General features: G+C 38.7%; 1 protein-coding gene across 1 annotated transcript; it reads right to left on the minus strand.

Annotated features, from left to right (window-relative positions):
- Positions 1–780: 780 nt before the first annotated feature.
- LOC113062139 (zinc finger transcription factor Trps1-like) lies at positions 781–11,867 on the minus strand. The gene is made up of 2 exons (XM_026231760.1): positions 11,013–11,867; positions 781–4,389 (listed from the first exon to the last, which is right to left on the minus strand). The coding sequence occupies exon 2, from the start codon at positions 4,060–4,062 to the stop codon at positions 3,253–3,255; it is 810 nt and encodes a 269-aa protein (XP_026087545.1). The 5' UTR covers positions 4,063–4,389; positions 11,013–11,867; the 3' UTR covers positions 781–3,252.
- Between the last annotated feature and the right edge of the window lie 9,972 nt (positions 11,868–21,839).

Below are 21,839 nucleotides of genomic sequence, written 5' to 3' on the forward strand. Positions count from 1 at the left end.
TGCCCTACGAAAAATCTCCATGATTAGCCTGTTTTCAAACTTCCTGCTTCTCCCTGCTTGAGAATTTCCGTTCAATGAATGGATGACCTTAGCACATGTGTGGTTTTGTTTGCAGTTTCTGGTTCACTTGCAAAAAGGGCAGTGTGAAAGCGAACCAGACCAAAAATAAATAAATCAAAAAATATTGTACTTGGTCCGGACCAAAGTGAGTGAACTAGCGGACTTTCCTGGTGTGAATACACCCTATAACAAGACAAATATGCCAAATAAGTTATGCAGCTTCATATATTGGTTTTCTTCAGTACTTTAACTGGCATCTTACCGCCTACAGTACAATCAGTACAATCCCTGCCCTGACATTTATGACTTTATGTAGTTTGCCCTTAACCAACAGTCTTGTAGGAGAAGAGACAAAACCATTGGACAGCAATCAATGGCAGTTCCACACAGTGCTACTACAATCCTGCGACTCAAGTTAATCAAACACAGGAAGGATAGATCTAGCTCTTCAGATTGAACAGTATAATCAACAGACCTGGGTAGAGCTGGACTGCTGGCCACTAAACAGTTAGTAGATTGAAACATATCTCACGTATATGTTATCATGTAATGGCTGCAGAAATTTCAGCTTTGCCATCACAGGAATACATAAAATTTTCAAACATATTAAAATAAACTTTTATTTTAAATTGTAAAAATATTTCAAAAGCTAAGAAAAAATATTCTTAAATTCAGTTAAATTACCAAGAAAAAAAAAAAAAAAACATTCTAATGACCAGGTACACAGAAAAAATGCTAAAATGTTTTATTTTATCATAATTATTATCATCGTCATCATCATTATTATTCAAGTTTAGATGTAACAGACATCTTTGCCATCTTTACTGAAACTTTTTGCATGTAAAAACCTACCACACAAAAATTTAAAAATAAAACCAAGTTAAGGTGGCAGCTGAAACAAAAAAGAAAATCCTAAAATAATCATCTATGCACTTTAAATGCAGCAAGTGTAAAAACAATAACATTCTAAGAATAATGGTTAAAACATTTACATATTTATGCCCTTTGCCTTGACCAAACAAGCTTCCAGGCTCCATCAAATACTCATTGTGTTTCAATATTGCCAAGACCTTCAAACATAGGCAAGATCTCGTTCATTTATTATAATGCAGTACCTGTACTTAGCATGCTAATAACACATCTCATCTTTCTTCTTTTGCAATAGAGTAACTGAAGTGCAAGCATTAACATTTTCAAATTACAAAAAAAAAAAAAATGTAGACAAAATATTAAAATAAAGAATCTTGTTATTTAATACCCAACTGTATAAATGGTTTGTTGAAAAGCGACAGTCTATAATGATTTCAGTAATTTCTAAGAGGCATTTGCAGTTAAGCAGCTTTGTAAGGCTAGTTTCCGAGAGAGAGAGAGATAAAGCACAAATCAGACATTTTGAGCCTCAATCTCTCCCACTTTTCCCCAGTTCATATAAATAATGTCTGTATGAAGTCAGACTAGACACAACTCATTGAACCTGACCATAAAAAGGAGCAAGCGTGGAGAAGTACACATGGGAGCGTACTGTAACAACAAAGACATCTAGTTGCAAATAAAAACAGAATCTGGGAGGTTAATTCCCCCCCCCCCCCCTTCTATTTAAATAAAATGTAAAACTGAAGATGAATGAACAGCTTTAAAATAAATCAAGCGCTTGACTTGATTAAGTAGGTCTGGGTCATTTCTGAGCTCATTATTACTTAAAAATATGTTTTCAGTCGCTCAGGTAAACAGTTGTCCACTCCTCATGATAACAATTGCAAAAGGAGCATAAAAACCAAAGTACAGCTGGGTGAAACAACAATATAAATAACAAAGTTATGCCTCTTTGAGACAACTGCCATCGAAAGGCACCAGAAACACCTGCAGTTATTACGTTTCATCAACAGTACACAATAAAATTGTAATTTAAAAAATAAAAAAGGCGAAGTTGTTTTCAACTGCTCTTAATTAATTATAATTAAAGGTGGAATGAATTTAGACTGACATCAAGTTATTATTTTGTATATTATAGAGCACCAGCTCCCATAAAATTACCAAATGTAGCACAGAATCTTCAGTTTTCCTTGAATGTCTGGTATCAGAAGAGCAGGAGAAAAATACAGGAAGACTTTAGTCCAATACAAGCTTCTTCATCAACTAAAAAGCATAAATACATACATGCTAAGGAGAGGCAACAGAAAATGCTTGGAATGAATAGTGCCCTTTTGTGGCCAAAAAAAAAACAAAACAAAACATAGTACTCTTGTTGAATATTCCACCTTTGGAGGAAAGGAAATTAAACTTTCTTACTGTTTTCATAAAAAAAAAAAAAGTTCAGGTGGTGCTTCATTACGTCGTTTGCTACATTTGCAAATGTAAACGTTTGTCAGAGCCAAACTCAAGGCCCTTATTCAGATGCAAGTTCAATGTTGCATATCAACATCTCATGTAGAAAATACTCTGTACAATATATCAGGCACTGATAATATGGTTTTACTATTAACAACCTAGAAAAAAATATATCTTTTTAATTCCTTCCCAAATTTCTAGAGTAGAGAATTGCATCCCAGCAACTAAGGCAGCAGCTTGAAAGTTTTGATGGAATTCTGAGACTTGAGTTACCTAACCCTTTAACTTAAAAAAAAAAATATGAAACCAACGAACAGAAAACTATAAGACATTTAGTATAATGTCAACTCGAGCCAGCCAGATTATAAACTAATGTTGTCTATTCAGCCAAACACATTCCCTGAGGATGCTGGATGTTTGAGGACGGCAGTCATTTATGCTGTTGCCATAGTGACAGACGACTGCCACTTTTTTCAACACTAAGCCACACATGCAGAAACACATCCTCATTTTGACCAGGACCAGGTAAGAGAACTTTCCATAAATCTGTGAATACACACAACGATGAGAAACGAAGCGATAAACTGGAGAAGATGTACCTTGCTTACCTGGACTAATGAAAATCTATCTAGATTGAGTAGCTACATGTACCGATGTCTTTGTTTAAAAGTTTAAAAGTGTGTGAGTGTGTTTGTGTGTGAGCTCCCCCAGAAATGCTATGCTGACTGACGTTCCTTGCATTGGCTGCTTAGGCACCGTGATCCGTCTTGGCACATTTCAAGCAAAAAGTTCAAAGCATTCATTTGAACAATCCCTCGCTTTCCTCGCTGCTCTAGTTGTGCTCAGATTGCAGGTTTGTAAAGCTCATTGGTTAGAGGGGTTGGCGTTGGCCTCGGGGGCGGCCCGGTGGAGGCCTCGCTGGATGTGGGTTGTGAAATCGTACTTATCGGCACAAGTGTGCAGGCAGATACTGCACTGGAAGGGCCCGCCGTCACCATGGCAACTCATGTGCAGGGCGTACAGGACCTCGTCCAGGAAGACAATGCCACAGTGGGCGCATTTGCTTGAGATTTCATCTTGTGTGGCCTGATCAACCATCTCTGGTTTTGGGACTTGTGGAGAAAAAGAAGAGCATTCCTCTTCAGGTTCATCTGAGCGTTCTGTCTCCCGCTCTCTTTCAGAAGCAGGTGACGCCTGTTTCTCCTTGGTGACGAGGGTCCCATTGGGCGTAGGACTGGGTTTGGAATGTTTCATGGCTAGATCGAGAGGCGTGTCGCTTTCGGGTTCAGAAGGGGTTGGTGGGGGGAAATGAGGCGGTAAGCCGAAGGAAGGGTAAGGCACAAAGCTTTGGCACGGATTGGGAAGGCCAGCCACAGGGCTCAGGTAGTGGCCCGGGTTGCCCGGCACAGGCATCTTAGTCCAGAAGCGCAACCAGTCCGATTCATTTTGGAGGTCGTTGTGGAGGAAGGGCAGGCTTAAGAACGGATACTGGTACTTCTCGATAGGGCTTCCAGGAGGAGAGTAGCTGGCCTGCTTCGATGGACGCATGTACTTCTCAATAGGGCTGCCTCGTTCTGAGCCACCTTTGGCGTCGCTGCCCTGGGGTCCTGCGCTGAGCCCGTTGCCCTCGGCCCCACCGTCTGTAGGGCTCTTGTGCATATGCAGGGGTGGCATACGCTTGTGGATCTCCAGCGTCTGGTTGACGAGGAACGCGTGGGTGGAGCGGGGGCTAGGGTGACTTTTGGGTCCTGAGGGACCATATGCCTCGTATTTACCCAACTGGGCTTGGGCCTCGGCACGTGATAAGGACCCATCAGATCCTGCTTCCTCAGTCCTCCTCTCTAAGGGGCTGCCATTGAGACGCTCCTCGCTGTTGACACGCTGCTGCTTGGACCCCACCTGCTCAGACTGGACAGGGTCAGGATTCAGACGCTTGCGTGTCCGTCGACGGATGATCTGCTCGCCGTTGTTTTGCTTGATAATGTTCAGCGGTCTAGGGGTCTGAAAAAGAGACATGCAAATTATTACATTTTGAAACAGGGGTCAATGACATGATGCATATTTTTCTTAACTATAAATTTATTAAAATAAACACATTAAATTCAGTTTATTCAACTACTATGATGATAATGCTTTAGAGTTTTGAGTGTTGTTTTCCCTCTCAAATTTTTCTATTTAGCTTAAACTGCAATAAAGTTTTGTAATAAAAAAAAATGTAGACAAGTTTTTAAACTAAAATAAATAAATAAGTAAATAATAAAAAACAACAACAACAACACAAAGCTGCAAACCAGAGTTTCTGTGTTAAAAATGTAACATATTTAATACCAGATTTGGGTACGGTTCGTTACAATATCCATGAGTGTGATCCAGACAAACAAATATTCACACGCTTCCCTAAACGTGTGAGACTGGACCTGATCTATTTACTGCCTCTCTGATCTAATATTGTGATTTCAGTGGAGTGATTCATCCCTTCTGGGACTCAAGAGGACGCACTCCTGTAATTAGGCTGGTTAGCATAATAATCTGCCATCAAATGGCTATTAATTACTGCTTTATTTTCATGTATACCAAGCTCAAAAATCAAGGCAGTACAGTGAGTTCACAAATATAAATGAGTAAATTATACAAGTGACTTTCAGCCTGTAAGCGAGAAATCAACTTCCTCCAAATCAATTTTGCTACTTCACAAGAAAAAGCCCAACGTAAAAGTATGTTCCTTCTCATTTCTCATCCTTTACGTCTATGCTAAAATGGAAACTACTGTGGTTGGAAAGATGTGAGATATGCATATTTCCTTCAGTGGCAGACCTGAAACACGGAGGAAATAATGGAGCACTTGTCTGTAATCTATTTTTCTGAGCTCAGATTCCTGAGGGGGAAAACTTCAGTAAGGTGACGCAACTCTTCTTCTGCACTGTCAGACACATTCTTCCAAGTCCTTGCTTGATGAAGAGATCACCCACGACTCACCCAGAGATAACTGGCAGAAGAACTATGTCACTCCCCTTTACCACCTTTTGACTAGTTGTTGACTTTGAGGTAGAGGCACATCGCAAGAATCAATCATGTATGGTAGCCACTTGATTTTGTAGCATTCAGATCCACTGTCATGTTTCTAGGCTAAGGAAAGCAAGCTCTCTCAAAGATGGGGAGGCTTGGGAAGACTGATTATTCCAGTATGACAAAAAAGAAACTCTCTGGTACCCATTTTTCCCTTAAAAGCTGGTAAAAATAATTTATGCAAAATCGTAGTTCAAACACAGCCGCCTCGACCAAGAAACAGGAGTTGCATAATTTCAATAATGTTTACCCACTGGGAACTGGAGTTAAATCTAAAACAAATCTTACTGTGTTGCTTCAGTTTAGTTAATGTTCTGTGATGTATGGTGTTGAAATGCAAGAGATCACTCTTTGGAACATGTCAGGCCTGTTGTCTTTCTGAAGAAAGGACCGGAATGAAAGCCAGACAAACAGAAAGAGTGCCCTCTACTGCTGGACCATGTCAGGCCCTCACTACACACTACAGACAGAGGGCATTCTTTCCTTTCCCAATCTTCTTTATTTTTTTTTGTATCTCTTCAGTGTAATTTTCTAATGATTATTATTATTATTTTAAAAATGAACATCACTTGATTAATCAGTTGGCTATGAGTTCTTGACTTTTATGTTTCAAATATCATAGAAAAGAGACAATGAAGTGTCAAAGCCTTTGATTATATCTACAGTACTTTACTACTACAAAATGAATAACTGACTAGAGGGGGGATACGTTTGGTTATCCCTGTTCATTTAAAAATAAATATATATGGATTTTATAGTATGAAGGAAACCAGAATATACAGAGTTCCTGTCCCTTTTTTGTCATATACATTCCAGTTTAGTCACTAATCACTAATTCTGGCAGACTTCAAAAAAGGAAAAAAGAAAAGAAAAGAAAGATTGAAAAATATAATAAGTATTAAACTGGAATGTATATGACAAAAAAGGGACAGGAAAAATGCAAATAAAAGATGTTTGGCACTAAATGTGCATGACAATACCCCCCCCCCCACACACACACACACAAAAAATTCAAATAAATCAATAAAATTCTATGATAAATGCATCCAGCACAAAAAGAAAAATAGCTCTAGAAGTCTCTTTTGTAATAACATATGGTAGTGTAATGTACCCGATCTATTTAATCTCATCTAGTTTTGACAGTTTAAGTACCTCAGCTAAAGACTTACAGGTATGTGTAAGTGTGAAACCAAGCAAGATTTATTTTTAAACAATGAAATGTATTAAATGCTCAAAGGAGCCTCGAAGGCCTGTCTCGACTGTGCTGTCTGTGAACAACCCTGTGCCGAATCTGGTTGCTATTCCAGATATTTCTTTCTACCTTTTGGGCTTCTCTTGTTCCAATGAGTGGTCAGAGTTCAGAAGCTGCAAGAACTTTTTGGAGAACGAATGACATATTCTTTCTGCATCCCACATAAAAAGTTCCATGATGGTGAATCAGAAAAAACGGAGGCAGCTGCACGTTTTATGTCGGGCATTGGCGCATGGCTACTGCGCATGTCCGGTCCTATTATTAGAAGATAAAATCTGAGAGACATTTATTATTGCAATGTGTTCTGGCACGAGGAGCCCAGACCTCCATTTAGGGCTCTCTACAGTGTGGTTTTATGAGGTGCTATTATGAAATGATTTCTGTACAGCATATAAAAGTTTTTATTCAAAAATATAAAAATACTACTGGAAACTGACTGCCAGACTGACGTGAAGGACACAGTCTCCGCTGGCTTGCGTTAGCGTACCATCAGTGAAACAGTCACTCGATTATTTATAAAACTGAGGAACCTGAAAGACTATGAGATATCTTCTACTAAACAGCCCCACCGCCTTTACTCCGCTTCAGAAATCAAACTGCCGAAAATGACTCAGCATCTTAGAGCAGAAACCAAAAACAGAAACATCAGGCAAACAAATCCTGTAGCCAATCGACAGCATTTCGAAGGATCCCGAGGGCTTCGGAGAGACGTCTCCACAACTTGTTTATTAGCTTCTAGTGGAGTGTGACATGTACACAACCTGATGGTCCATTGCAGAAGCTACTTTAGAGTAAAAGTATACAGAGAAGAAAAAAAAAAAAAGCCCTGAAAGAAAGCCTAAATGATCATTTAGTCCTCCGCTAGAAAGCACAGGCTTTAGCTCATCACACCACACAGCTGTAATCATCAAATATCATCAAAGGTGAGCACTGAGCTAGAACTAATAAAATACAGATCTATGCTATTGCTAGTTTTGTATACAATCTGAGGGAAATACACATTTTCACCAGCACTGTATGAAGCCATTGCACAAATATGACTCTGGACCAAAAAAAAAATAAATAATAATAATTGTCTTAGGTCGCTGGGGTATATTTTTAGCAATAGCCAAAACACATTGCATGGGTCAACATTATAGATTTTTCTTTTATGCCAAAAATCATTAGGATATTAAGTAAAGATAATTTTCCATGGGGATATTTTGTAAATTTCCTACCATAAATATATCAAAACTTAATTTTTGATTATTAATATGCATTGCTAAGAATTCATTTGGACAACTTCAAAGGCGATTTTCTCAGTATTTAGATTTTTTTGCACCCTCAGATTCCAGATATTCAAATTTATACTTAAGACTGGTTTTATGGTTGATTTAGTCACAAATGTAAATAAATAAGCTCAAGAAGAGTAAAGGCAGCAGTTCTCAATAATAGGTTTAAGCTCATAACAGATGACATGAAAAATATCAGAACCGTCATTAAACGTTCTGAAATGATAGTGCCACTTTAAACTCTGCCGTTGTCAAGACGAAAAGTGTGACTTATTTTCTGTCAGCTATCAACAATCAAATTTGAAATGCATGATTCATTATTTCCTGTGTTAATAAAGCACATACGAACACACCTTTCTGTGGTTTACATGTCACTTCTGTATAGCCTGTGCACTGGAAAGACTCCTGCACACTTTTTTTTCCAGTCACGCAACATGCCTCAGTCAAGCTAAATACAAGATACAGTTTGCAGTAGAAAAGTTGCAATACATGTAAACATGTTATGCAATACAATTACTTATTAAATTGTAGAACTTTTTATTTGTATCATTGTTATTCTTTTTATTATTGTACACTACCATTTGAGATATTTGTTGAAAGAAACAAATACTTTTATTCAGCTAGGGTACATTATATTGATCAAATGAAGACTGGAGTAATTACTGCTGAAAATTCAGCTTTGCCATCACAGGAATAAATTACATTTTATAATATGTATTAAAACAGAACAAAATTTTAAACTGTAATATGTCCCATTTTTTTTCGTGTGCAACCAGTTATCGCCTGTGAGTCTGATTAGAGCTGAATAATAATTGAAGTCACTGTGTTCCACTCTCATCTAATTCATCTTCCCTCTGCTTTTAATAGCAGTGTGATCTCAGTTGTAAAACTGTCAAGAATTGTTCCCATTTCCCTAAAAGTCATAGCCACCCCACCTTTTCTGTCCCAGGAGCCCAGAGCAAAGACAGATCCAAGCATCAGTACAGCTGCTGCATAAATGAATGATGAAACTCCAACATAAATGTCAAAGTTAGAAAAACGTACAGCATGAGGAAACTTATTTACTCCAGACAGTGTTTAATGTGGGGCAGTAAATAGAGCGTACAGTATTTCACAGGCACGGCTGTGAAGCGCCCATTGATTGCAGGCTCTCTGATGAGGCGGTGCAGACAGAAGGCCAGATGTGAGGGCCTGTGCTGGGTCAAGTTAGCATGACTCAAGCCACCAGGTGGCATGGCCCCTGAAAGAGCCTCTTGTGGTCCAGGCACTGCGGTGCCTAAACGCCTTACCCCAGCCGACCACACTGATTCAGTCAGCCCCCTGTTCCCGAGGCTGTGCCACCCAAGCACTGGTCCCGATACCCCGAGGCCACCGAGGCAAAAGAGTGCTTCCAACATTGCATATCAAGTCAGGAAGAAACCGTAACACTCACAGACTTGACCCAATTCTCATGGAGCGCCAAAGATTAAAATGCAAAAGCAACGTTAAGTCCAGCAACAGGCCCGAGCACAATGCTTTTTCTGTTTCTCCGGCTTAATTACTCAACATGTTGTCGAGTCTGTTTACCCATCATGTTTATCCAGACACAATTTCAAAGGAAATAGAAGAACACCAGAACACTTTCGAGGCTGAACACTAAGCTCTAGGTACAGCTGCAAATGTGGAAAAAATAGCTAATTCAGATGGAAATTTAATTGGGAGAGCAAAGAACGGAGGCGAAAAAGCTAATCAAATCAAGTAATTTAGTGACCGAGTACAGAAATCAGCAGTTTCTTTTCTTTGTGCACAGTCCACACAGACTTACCCAAATAATTGATATAATAGTCAGCTTTATGCATTCATATATGTGACCATGGACCACAAAAGCAGTCTAAAGTGGCTGGGGTATATATTTAGCAAAAGCCAAAAAAAACATTGTATGGGTCAAAATTATAGATTTTTTTATTAGAATTAATTTCGACAACTTCAAAGGCGATTATCTCAGTATTTATTTATTTTTTTTTATTTTTTTTGCACCTTCAGATGCCAGATTTTCAAATAGTTGTATCTCGGTCAAATATTGTCTGATCCTAATAAACCATACATATATATATATATATTAGGGCTTGCATGGACTAGTCTAGTAGTCGAGTGATCGAGTTCTTCAACCACTAGTCGGCGCTATCGGAAACAATCGACTACTCAAGCATGCATCAACAATACCTAGTGGTACAATACCTCAAGCATGCAAGCAACAATAACACATGCACAGAGTCTGCGAGTATGATGTTAACTCCCCATGGAGAAAATAAATGGGATTTTTACTTTAAGAACCAGAATGTTATACTCTTGCATAAAGGACATTTTTTCAAGGAAATCTTGAAAGGAAAAGTAAAAAAAAAAAAAAAAGAAGAAGAAGAATTCTGTCATAATTGTTTCACCCTTCCAAACTTTGACTTTCATAGACTTAAAGGCTTTGGAACACAAAAAAAGAGTTTTTTTTTTGCTAATTTGCTTGTTTCTTACTACGGAAGTGAATGGGTACTAAACATCTGTAACTTTATCATATGGAAAAAAGCAGCCATACTACTAAACATCTTTTTTCACGCCAGGCTGTTGATCTAAATACGAATTCTTAAGTGACTTACCTGGTTAAATAAAGATTTATAATAAGAAGAAATTTATGTTTGGAACAACATGAAGCTGAATAAATGTTAAAGAAAGACTCCACTCGACTGGGTTTTAAGGTTGTGCCAGTAGGCATTGTGTCTCGGGTTTTAAGGTCAGGTGTTTGTTAGGACTGTGGGAAGTGGGGCTCCCAGCTGGTGCAAAATTACTTCCATAGGGCCATTAGCTGGCTGCAGGGCTATGGAAGGCCAAAAGGGCTCTTCCCCCAGGGTCCTCGCCTGACAGCACAGAAATAAAGCGATCAAACCAGGGCTGCTACGCTGTCACCTCTCTGTTCATTTTGAACTCTGTTTCTGTGATTTGTGGGTGGGCCGGCAAGGCGTTCTCGCCGTTTCTTGCACTGATGTTTTCTTAGTTTCCCCCCTTACCGAGTGCAGCTTCTGATAGAGGCCACACGCGTTGCACACGTAGCCACCGTTGGCATTCTTCCTCCACAGCGAGGTCTTGGTGGTTAGACAGTTGGCGCAGAAGACCCCCGAGCCCCGCCGTCTCTGAAATCATAAAAAGAGAGCCAAAATGAGTCAAAATAAAAGCAGGCTGAAAAAAAAGAGGGATGGAGATTCATGCTCAGCATGGAGATGGGAGGTGAATGTAAATGACAAATCAAGAGAGGCAGAGGAAAAAGGAGAAAAAGGTCCCAAGACTCAGCAGGGTGTTGTTGGATATGGCAGCTCTGATGGAGAGGGACACAGTGTGTCCAATCAGAAAGCCAGGATGAGGCACAATTAATAGAACCAAGCTGATACACTAATTAACCTTCCCGTGATTAATAGGCTTTGTAAGATACCGCTGTGACAGCAACAACACCACCCACTTCAAACTGGTTGGCCCGCACCGGCCTGACAATAAATATTTTGATCTTTCAATAAATGTCTCTTCTCCAACACATGCATGACAGGAACCTTTAAATATATGGCTGGAACTCAAAATATCTAGTAGCTTGAAATATTGTACTCTACTGTGAGAGAAGGGAAAAAATAAACCCAAGTAGGGAAAACAGGAAGAGAGATATAGCCACATGAATCATCTCCCGGGACGGGACAGAAATACCCGAGAGTGAATCCCGAGAGTCAACCGGGGCAAATCAAAGGAATTATCTCGATTATGGTCCCTGCAAAACTCATTTAGTCCTATAGAATGTGTACGATTTATTTAGCCTAACTTCAGACGGCTTGAGCAGGGAGCACATTTCTCCTGCCAGAAAACTACAATGCTCCTAATTGTGCTCTAATACATTATTATGCAGACATAATATTGGCTTCGAGTCGCTAGAGCTTTTTTGGCAGGGAAAAGGGCACTTGATTCATCGGGTGTTTCACAACATATCAGTATAAAGTTTTGGGGCGCCGCCAGCTTCCTATAGGGTAATTTTCCCATCCAGATGCGCCATTGGAGGGGCCCTGCATCAGCTAAACTAATTATGATCTCACCTTCGCTGATGCTTGCTCACTCTACACTTCGACATCTCCCATTAATCACACATACATAGGAAATGAATGTGAAAAGAGAATGAGGGACGGTAGCCCGCACAGCCATAAAGAATAAAAATGATGGCAATAACTTAATGAGATGGAGCAATGTTTTCCACGAGCTATCAACAAATGCAAAGTCACACCGACAACTGCCCTTTGCAACCACAGAGCATCATTCTGATGCACGCAGCATTTCAGACTGAGGGGGAGGGATCTCTTATGGTGCACCTAAAAAGGTAGGCACACTCATTGTAGGTCCATAAACACGTTTGTAATGCCTTGCAGCAACAATGACTCTCTCCTTACATTAAGCATTAAACTTATCCAAATCAAAGTCTTATCCCTTACAAAAAAAGTACTGTGTCATTATTATGGTATGTTGATGGTTTTAAATATTCAATTGTTACTTCAAATTACATTTTTAATTCCAAACCTGTATGACTTAAAAGTATTGGACTGTCCCTTTTAGACTGTAAGATATCTGGCATATAATAAATACATACATGCTGGAAGATTATCTCAAAATCGAATTATGGCTCATTTACGTCAGAATCGGTGCTTTCTTAAAACCTTTAAGCGAAAATGTATATATTTTCTGATCTTAGTGGGGTTTTTAGAGGGCCACATGCTAGTCCTGACAGTTTAGACATGATTGATTGATTTATTTTTTCCTATCCTGTTCTAGCGTTACAAGCAAAACAAAGTGTCCGTCATCAGCTTTGTGGAGTTCGCTCCCTGGCCTTCTGGGTTCCAGAGCCAAATCACTCACATGTGTTCCCTCCGCCTGGCCTGCAGTCATTGTACAACAGCCACAGAGAGTTAATATACATACAACCTACACACAGTGTGAGCACAACTGATAATTTATCTTGTTGGTCAAATCATTCATTTGCTCTGGGCCTCCTGTTCAACCATCCAGAAAGCTTATATGGTTATGTATACAGTGAGTCAAAAGCTTTGGATTTAAAACAATATAAATCAAAAGCTCTGTCTCTCAGAGCCAACACTAAATCAGAATAAAGGCTGATCGAGTCTGCATCTGACTCTGGTGTCCACTACTAACAATGACTGTTTCAGTGTTAGAATTAATAAGACTCTTAAATTAAACAATCCTGAAGACTTTATTTTCATCAATGGAGAAAATAAATGAAGCAATAAAAAAAATTAGAAGGCTTTTTTTTTTATCCTATCCATAGAGTGTGTGTAAATATATTTTAAAAACAATCCTAAGTTAGTCCACAACAATCATCTAAAGGAAAATTATGCAAAATAAGCAAGCTGTAGTGACAGTTCATTACATTTTAAGCAGGGAGGCGGGATCAAATAAAAGTGGGAGTGTCAAGTTGATATGTGAATGTGTTGAGGAGCGGGTCTTAGGTCAATTACACAGGAAACCCCAGAAATAGCCTTCTCCTGCTGAACGGTGCACAATCCCAGACTTCCTTTTCAATTATCAACTAAACCGGTCTGCCATCTGTAAAAACGAATGCGTACCTTGCCTTGCCAGGTTCTGCTTTTTGTTTTTATCTCTTTCTCTCTCCATTACACTTCAAAAAAACGTCAAGTTGGCAAGAGAAAAAAAAGAAAAATCCCATGCACATTCGACTTGCTATCTGCAGCTGCTCACCAAAGGAAAAGGAGGGGAGGCGAACGAGAGAAAGCCCTGATTGTCTTTGTTTTCCCAAAGTGTGGGGCGATTTTTCTCGCCTGCCACGTCTGGCCGTGCTGTGAGGTGATGCATTGTTTTTTTTCTCCACGGGCTAGAGGGGCCTCAGAGATCCCAGGTCCTCTCTGTTTCCTGGCCTGCTCCAGTTTATCACTGTATCTGCTCTCAGCGCTGCTCTCACTATCTGTTATCCGTCACGGCCTTCACTAGGTGCCATGCATTATCACGCAGCACTGTCACTGGTTAAAACACCACTAATCATAATCAAAACAAACTTTTTTGCTGTCCTTTTATCCCCACTCAGGATGAGGTGAAATAATAGGCTGGATTATGTATTTTTTGGGATCATTTACTTCCATACAGCGAGGGGCTACAACCAAAGTATGCGTACAGGTAGCGCAAGGTTAGAGGTATTCGCAGTAAACAACAAAATGGTTGTTCTTGTTTGCATTGCGGGCTGTGATGAATGACCCTGCTGCACTCTGCCACTTTCTGTGGGTGTAGCCTGTGCATTCTGTTTGTACGTGATTGATTACGCATGCCTTACACTACGCGCTTTAGGGAGTAGGACTAATTCGGTCCTGGTGAGAAGAATCTGAAGTAATTAGAGGCAGGACCTAATTACATCTATTTATTTAACGAGCATGCTCCCACAATCCCATAAAGCTCTCCATTAAAAGCTTCTAGTCTCAGGTGAAAGAGGCGGGGAAGAAACATCGCACCTTTCTGTCTTAAACCTATTAGCATAATCAACTGCTCTCGAGGTTTTGCAACCGTTTTCACATCCATTGTCGACTTCCGGTACTCGACAATGCGCCATCTATGAAAAATGTCTGTTTTAGAGTTGAAAATAATAGCTGGATTTCCAGCAGGGAGATTTCCAGGCCTCTGCAACGTCAATCCCATAGTCAGTTTTGGTGAGGTGGACAGCAAAATCGTGCCTAAAAGCGGAGGCAGTTAAAATGATGAGGGGAAGCAAGGGATGCTTGGAGACTGACACCCATCACAGATGTAATATGTGAAAATAACGGCTAATGGTGCATTTGGCATGCCGTGTGGATGTAAGAGAAAGGATTCTTTGGTTTAAAGAGGGCGATTTACACACAAAGCCGGTGAAATGAAATTACATGTAATTCACTTAGGCAATCCGCGGGGCCTCTAACATTAAATAAACAATTATTTAATCAGCTGCGGGGAAATTAGGTGAACCCCTACTGACAATTTCAATTTCTGGAATCCTGCATCAACTTTTCAAGGCTCAGGCAATACCATCGAAGCGCCGTCGGCAAACATCTGGATACAATTGCAGACATATTGAACCATCAAGTCCTATCTTAGGTGGATGCTATACCGGGTTTACGCAAATCCAAAGTCTCTTGCTGAGTCGTAATCATGTAATTCAGTTTGATAAATAAGCTTTAATATACTCTGTGAAAGCTTCATTTCTCCTAGAACCTGGGAGGCCACAGTTCAGGGTAATATTCCGAAATCACATTCACATTTCTTCACATTGCTCTCCAAGCTCTTGATGTCAGGATGAAGTCTTACAATGCAGTAAGTTGTCAACCAGAAGGTTATTTATGAACTATACGTATTGAAAAGCACAAGCTAGTAGTCAAATTTTTTGTACTACAATTAATATTTCGCATGGTTCTATTTTTTGAAAGTCTGTAAACTTAAGATTTATAAAAATATAAAGTCCATATGAGATGAGATTCCTTATAGCAGTGGGTCTCAACCAGTGGCCCGGGGCCCTTAAGGGGCCTCAAAACATAAGGCATTACATTAATGTAAAACATTATTTTGATTCACCTCTTCTTGGTTCTTTCTTTGAGTTTTAACTGTCTTGGAAAGCCTGGGTATATGAGGTACACTAATATTTGATTTCTAGACCTGGAAAAGTAATGTAAATTAATAAAAACTTTTTTTTTTTTTTACAAATATACATTTTTATGCCAAACTCTAAAATATTTTATCAGGTAGAAATTGAGTAAAAATCCTTATGGTTAATTACTTTCCAGTAAAGCATAAATGACTGGAAAAACTTACATAAGAATATTCAGGTCTTAAAACATCTGGAATTCTGAAATTTACAGAAACCAGGAGTGTCAGGCATTTGTATGTATTGTAGACAAAGGGGGGCCTTGAAATCGAAAAGGTTGAGTGAACCACTGCCACTGCCAACTAGTGCCAGTATCCCATGTTAAATATAGAAATTGCAACTGTACATTTATCATAAAGGATAATTATGGCATCATCCTGATGCATTTACAGTAAAAGAAAGACAGAAATGGAGGAAAATGTCAACATGCCACAGCTAACCAGTTCCCACTTCAAGCCACCAAAACTCTCTAAGGAGATGGGCTTCAGCTTTCCATTCAAAGACAGCCCTTCTGTTATCTCCATCCAAATTCCCATCCAACCCCCTTTGTCCTGGCCCTGCACCACACCGCACCGCGGTGTACCCCACTGACACACGAGACTATCTGAGCTTTGGCTTTCTCTCCAAATCAGATTGAATCGGAGGACATGATCAAAGACAGACGGGTCTCTATCTGGAAGTGTGAAGCACACATATCCGTTTGCACTCAGAGGGCTTATGGTTATAGTCATGAGAGTAGACTATTGTACTGCAAAATCAAAGGTCTCCCTCCTTCTTGTGCAAATAGTAGGCAGCTTTATGTATTGAGGAATAATCTATTCCAGAGGCTGAACAATGCTCTGGTCTCCCCTTACCGCTACAAAGGCATTAAGCCTTTTGACACTATCACTACACCCGTATCCCTTATCTAGGTCTTCCTTAGATATGTGCTATCCTCTTCAGAGAAACAGTTCCGAGGACACATCCTGTCTCGGTGACAGTAGAGGAAATCCGGATACACCACAGCTGGCCTCTAAATGTGTCATCTGTCACCTCCATAAGGTCCTCTTCAATGCTGTTTTTGTCGACTTGTCCTGGATGTCACAACATGGGGCCATCTGACGCGAAACAATAGTTAAAGTGACTGACAATGACGGGCAGGAAAAAGAGCAAAATGTTCAAGCATGACTTCACCGGCACACCTGCTCGTGTGTCAAAGAGGCCAGTGGGGTTACTGGCAGTCACAGAAAGGGTGCCTCATGATCTAGAAGCATTTTCTTGTATCTACACATAAACATCATCTACTATAGATGACATATAGTATCAGTTATAGTATCATATAGGATCAGTATTTTAATCTCAAAGTTCATCATATATATATATATATATATATAAAAAAGACCTACTTGTTCTCTGATAAAACTATGAATTAAATGCTGGTACACATCTATTTCTTTCCTTTAAAAAAATATATATAAAAAATGGAATTACATTCATACATTAATACACCTTTTTATGGTGAACATGTTAATTTTGATAAATATATATATATATATATATATATATATATATATATATATATATATATATATATATATATATATATATATATATATATATATATATAAATTATTAAAATAAATTTTAAATGTAAAATAATTGATAATAAATTCACAAATGTCAAAGTGATCCAACAGTGCTAATTTTAAAATTAAGAAATATCTTATTAAAAATGGCACTGCTTCACTGTTTATAAAAATTTGTCAACAGTCACATGCTGTAACCAGATTGCTAAAACATGTGAGAATTAAAAATAAATAAATAAAAAACATAAATTATATCATAGAGAAGACCCTCATGATGGTTTGTCAAGGCCAATAAGTCTATTTAAAAAAATCTGATAATTAGACATTTTAGTTTAAATGTTAGTTCAAGTTATAATGTTCCCCAAATCATTTATACATTAATAATTTAAATAAAATAAAGCAATAAAATAATACAAAAAAATCTATTTTATTATTATTATTATTATTTTAATAATATAGAGGTGTAAAGTCATGTATTCAATGTGTAAGAACATTTTACTTTTTACTTGATAACACTGTTTTCAGAGTCATTACAATTCTTGAAAAGATTTTAAAAAACCCTATGAAACCAACGTGAACACATTTCTAACACAGTGTGTCTACACCGGACGAGACCTGCACAATGCACTGTGACAAAAGACAATATAACACATTCAGTGATGCTGTTTTCACTGGATGTGGCGGGATGCATCACAACAAATCCCCGACAGTAAACTGATGCCACGTTCTATTTATGATGTACTGAATCAAACTACAAATGATTTGCAACGGTCGCTTTGTTGCGTCTGGTGTAGACATGGTGTAAGACCTTGGCACATGTTTTAAAGAATATTTATATTTTCTAAGATTTATCCTATTTCATGAACACTCATGCATGTCATTGACCTGTGCTGCAAATTAGTTTGGCCTTTACCAGGTCTCAAACCAAATGATTGTTGCAAAACAGCAGATGGATGGAAGAGTTGAGAGGTATCATGTAAATAAGACTTCACCATGAAACATTTTCAAAATGTTCTCTGGCCGGGGGCAAATAATCAGATTTTGTCTTCTCCAAACTACGTAAAATAGAGACTGTGGGAACTGCCACTAGCAAAACTCTGGCACAGTTTGCTTTAATAGTGTGTGCTGTAATATTGTGTAGAAAGGACATAGAAACCTCAATTCACCTTGCCCTGGAGGGGGAACACAGGACACAGAGACATGTGAAGCTGCATAGTGTGGGAGAGAGACAGTCTATACTACACAACACTCAGCACCTGAATGTGAGCCGCACCGTACACTCACAATGACAGCCTGTTTTCCACTCAACTAGTGTTTCTCTGCTGTAAAGTTCACATAAGCTTGCTAAAGTAAGATGTGGGCTGCATGCTGTACGTTCGTGGCTTTGCAATAAACAACAAGTTACGAGAACGCCACTGTTGAGAATGACTTAAGCAGAAAAGAAGTAAACCACATGATTGCACACACACACACACCGGGGTATTCACACCTAGCAAAAGCAGACAAACTCTTTCTTTCCATTTATGGGCAATTAAGCCAACTGGAAAATACTCAAAAATATAACCAGAGCTTTTCAGCTCATATCAGTTTCAATGTTAGACATAGAGCATCCCAATAATTGCCCTGTAACTCAGAACCCAATATTTTACTGCGCTCAGAGAAAATATCAAATTCACAAGGATAACACTCATACGCTCCACCTCAGAGAACAGTCTGGCAAATGTACCCACTCGAAAGCAGAACGAGAGAGAGATTTTGTGTAGTAGGCAGTCACTGCGTGGGATCTGATATAATAGTGACACCTTGATAAACATGGTCAGATCTGGTTGAGGCAGCTTGCTGCTCCTGGATCAGGGCTTCAGGGTAGTCCAAAGACATTATATTAAATCTAAAAGTTACTTTGGGAATGATTTTGGAGACTTTTTTCTCTTATGCGTACAATTTGAATGAAAATATCAGACTATAATTAACGGCAACATGTAATTTTTGCATTTGTCATTCAAAGTTATTTTTAAAATGGTCTTTCATTCAGATCATTATATTATACAACAATGTATAATGGGACACATTAGAAGAAATCAGCTAGGCAACTTCTTAAGAAATGTTTATAAATTAACCTTTTGCTGATTGTATTTTAATTACTTCAAACGCTCTACTATTATTTGTTCTCTTACTTGTCTGAATTTCATCTCTTGGTAATCATCAGCTTTTAAAACTTACAAGAGTTATAAAAAACAAAACAAATTCATAACTCTAAAAACTCTTATTCATAACTTTTTTTTTTTTTTAAGATATTCTTTTTTAAATAAAAGAGATATTGCATAACTGAGAAGCTGTTGAACAAGATATTAAACAAACATATTTTTTTTAAAGGCATTAGCACAAAGTTGCTTTTACATGGGTTTTTACATAAACAAACTTCTGCAGGAGATAGATGATAAACTCAAAAATGACAGGAAAAACTGGATGAAAAAATTATAAGCTGCGGGAAACCAATGCCCCACTAAACTAAAATTAGCAGTAGCGTGACTAACTCCAAGGGGCTCAGACAGAGATCCTATATCATGTTGCCCAGAAATCATTCACCCACTCAGAGTACACAGGAAGGGACCATCATCCAGCAACTAACACTAATGAAGCCTCCATGGAGCTTCCATAGTTCAGTGCCCATCAGCTCAAATCACTATACATCGACACTAAGCTACAGTAAGACAGAACGCTCCTGACTGACACTACAGCACAGGCACGTTTGGATGTGCATTAAGTTCAAGTACATGAAAACCACAAGGAGCAAAAAAGCACAAGGAATATTTCAGACATCATTTAATAATGAACAATGTTATTTGATAACATTGAGAAGAAGTTCTCCTTGTCTGTTTGAATCAGTAAAGTGCAGCTTAGTAAAACCACTTTGATAAAACTAACATGATGTGTTCATTGCGCAGCTAGACTGTGGAATGTTTGGAAAAGTGTATTATTCATGGGACCGGCTTCACAAGTAGAGCGCCCGAGCAGTTTCATGGGTTGTAATTGCCTAGCAACCCTGAACAAGTGAGCTCTCTAAATTAGCTGCTAAAGAGTGGGAGACGTTTGAGCTAGTTGAGTAAAATTCATTGTGTTGAATTTGGATAATTATGGGAGTTTTCAGGCACTGCGGTAATGAATGGCACTTTGTTGGATTAAATCCAGGGCTAAATGGTTGGAATATGGCAAAGATATACTGGCATACTGACTGCATGGAGAAATAGGAGGAGGCCAAACCAGCCCACAATATTTTTTTTCCCAAAAAAAAACACACTTATGCATATTTTAAAAAAATATGCACTAGAATGTGAGAATATAGATTAAACTACTAGGGTTCTCAATTGAAAATGTTAATGTAGTAAAATTAGGTAAGGGCTGTTATTTTTCATATCGTCATATCGCCAGTCTGATCACTGATCCACGATATTATCGTGCATTGGTGGGTGGGGCAAGAGAGAGACTCTCTGTACTTGTCATAGGCTATTTCATAACTATCTGGTGTTTTAAACCGTACATGCATGAGACAGAGCCTATGGAAGCACCAATAATCAAAATAATATACATTCAAACATACTGATAAACTAACATGTGAAATATAAAAATATATATATAAAACAGCTAGTTCATATATATTCTGATAAAACATTTATACCTTGCTATTTGGACCAGTCTCTGACATCCATTGACAGCTCTGTGAACTTGCCCGTGGTGGTGGGAGAGGTTGGAATGGAAGATAAAGATTGTGTGAACAAGTGTCTTATACACCTAACGAGCTGACACTAGGAGTAAGTTCTTAAAGTGCCACAACTAACCTGTGTTTCACATGGGGACATAACCAATCTGTAGGAGCCAGAATACTTTCTGGTTGGTAAGGGATCAAATACTTATGCACTTCTTCACTGAAATGCAAATAAATTTCTAACCTTTATATAATGCTTTTTTTCTGGATTTTTTGGTTCATATTCTGTCTCTATCTGTTAAAATAAACCTACCATAAAAATTACACTTCATTTCTTTGTAAGTGGTCAAACTTTCAAAATCAGCAGGGGATCACATAAATATTTCCCCCACTGTATATACTGATGTGATTAATTCAAATGTATAATAATTTAGCAGTCCTATAAAGGGGGAAAAGAGAATATGGAAGTAAAGGATGAGGAAGTAAAGTTTCTCTGAAGTCTGTCACAGCCTCTTGGCAATGTTCACCTTGACCCCGCTGGCCTGATGAGCTCTGCTCATTTCCCAACACTGGGCTTCTTCCCTACCACTGAGCTAATCAGAGCAGGCCGGTCACACAGACCAGCATCCGCCAAACAGGCCAGCAGTGGAGGAGGAGAATCTATTTTAGGACACAATTCTGGGCCTCCACATTCAAAAAGTCACATGAAGACATGAAAAGTGTAATTTGTTTCCTTCCTTTTAACAATTATGCCTTTACTGTACTAGTAAAATTTAATCAGTCATATGCCTGAAAAGTTACTGGAACATAATCTACGGATTCCGAATGGCAAATACTTAAATTTTTCTGTACAGAGTCACCAAGAATACCAACAGTCACAAAAGCAATGCCAGCTAAACTGTAGAAA

Source organism: Carassius auratus, chromosome 44 (assembly GCF_003368295.1).
Source record: "Carassius auratus strain Wakin chromosome 44, ASM336829v1, whole genome shotgun sequence".
NCBI lineage: Eukaryota > Metazoa > Chordata > Actinopteri > Cypriniformes > Cyprinidae > Carassius > Carassius auratus.

Coding starts and splice junctions, on each gene's coding strand:
- LOC113062139 (XM_026231760.1), bottom strand. CDS start 4,062: ATGCCACCCCTGCATATGCACAAGAGCCCTACAGACGGTGGGGCCGAG.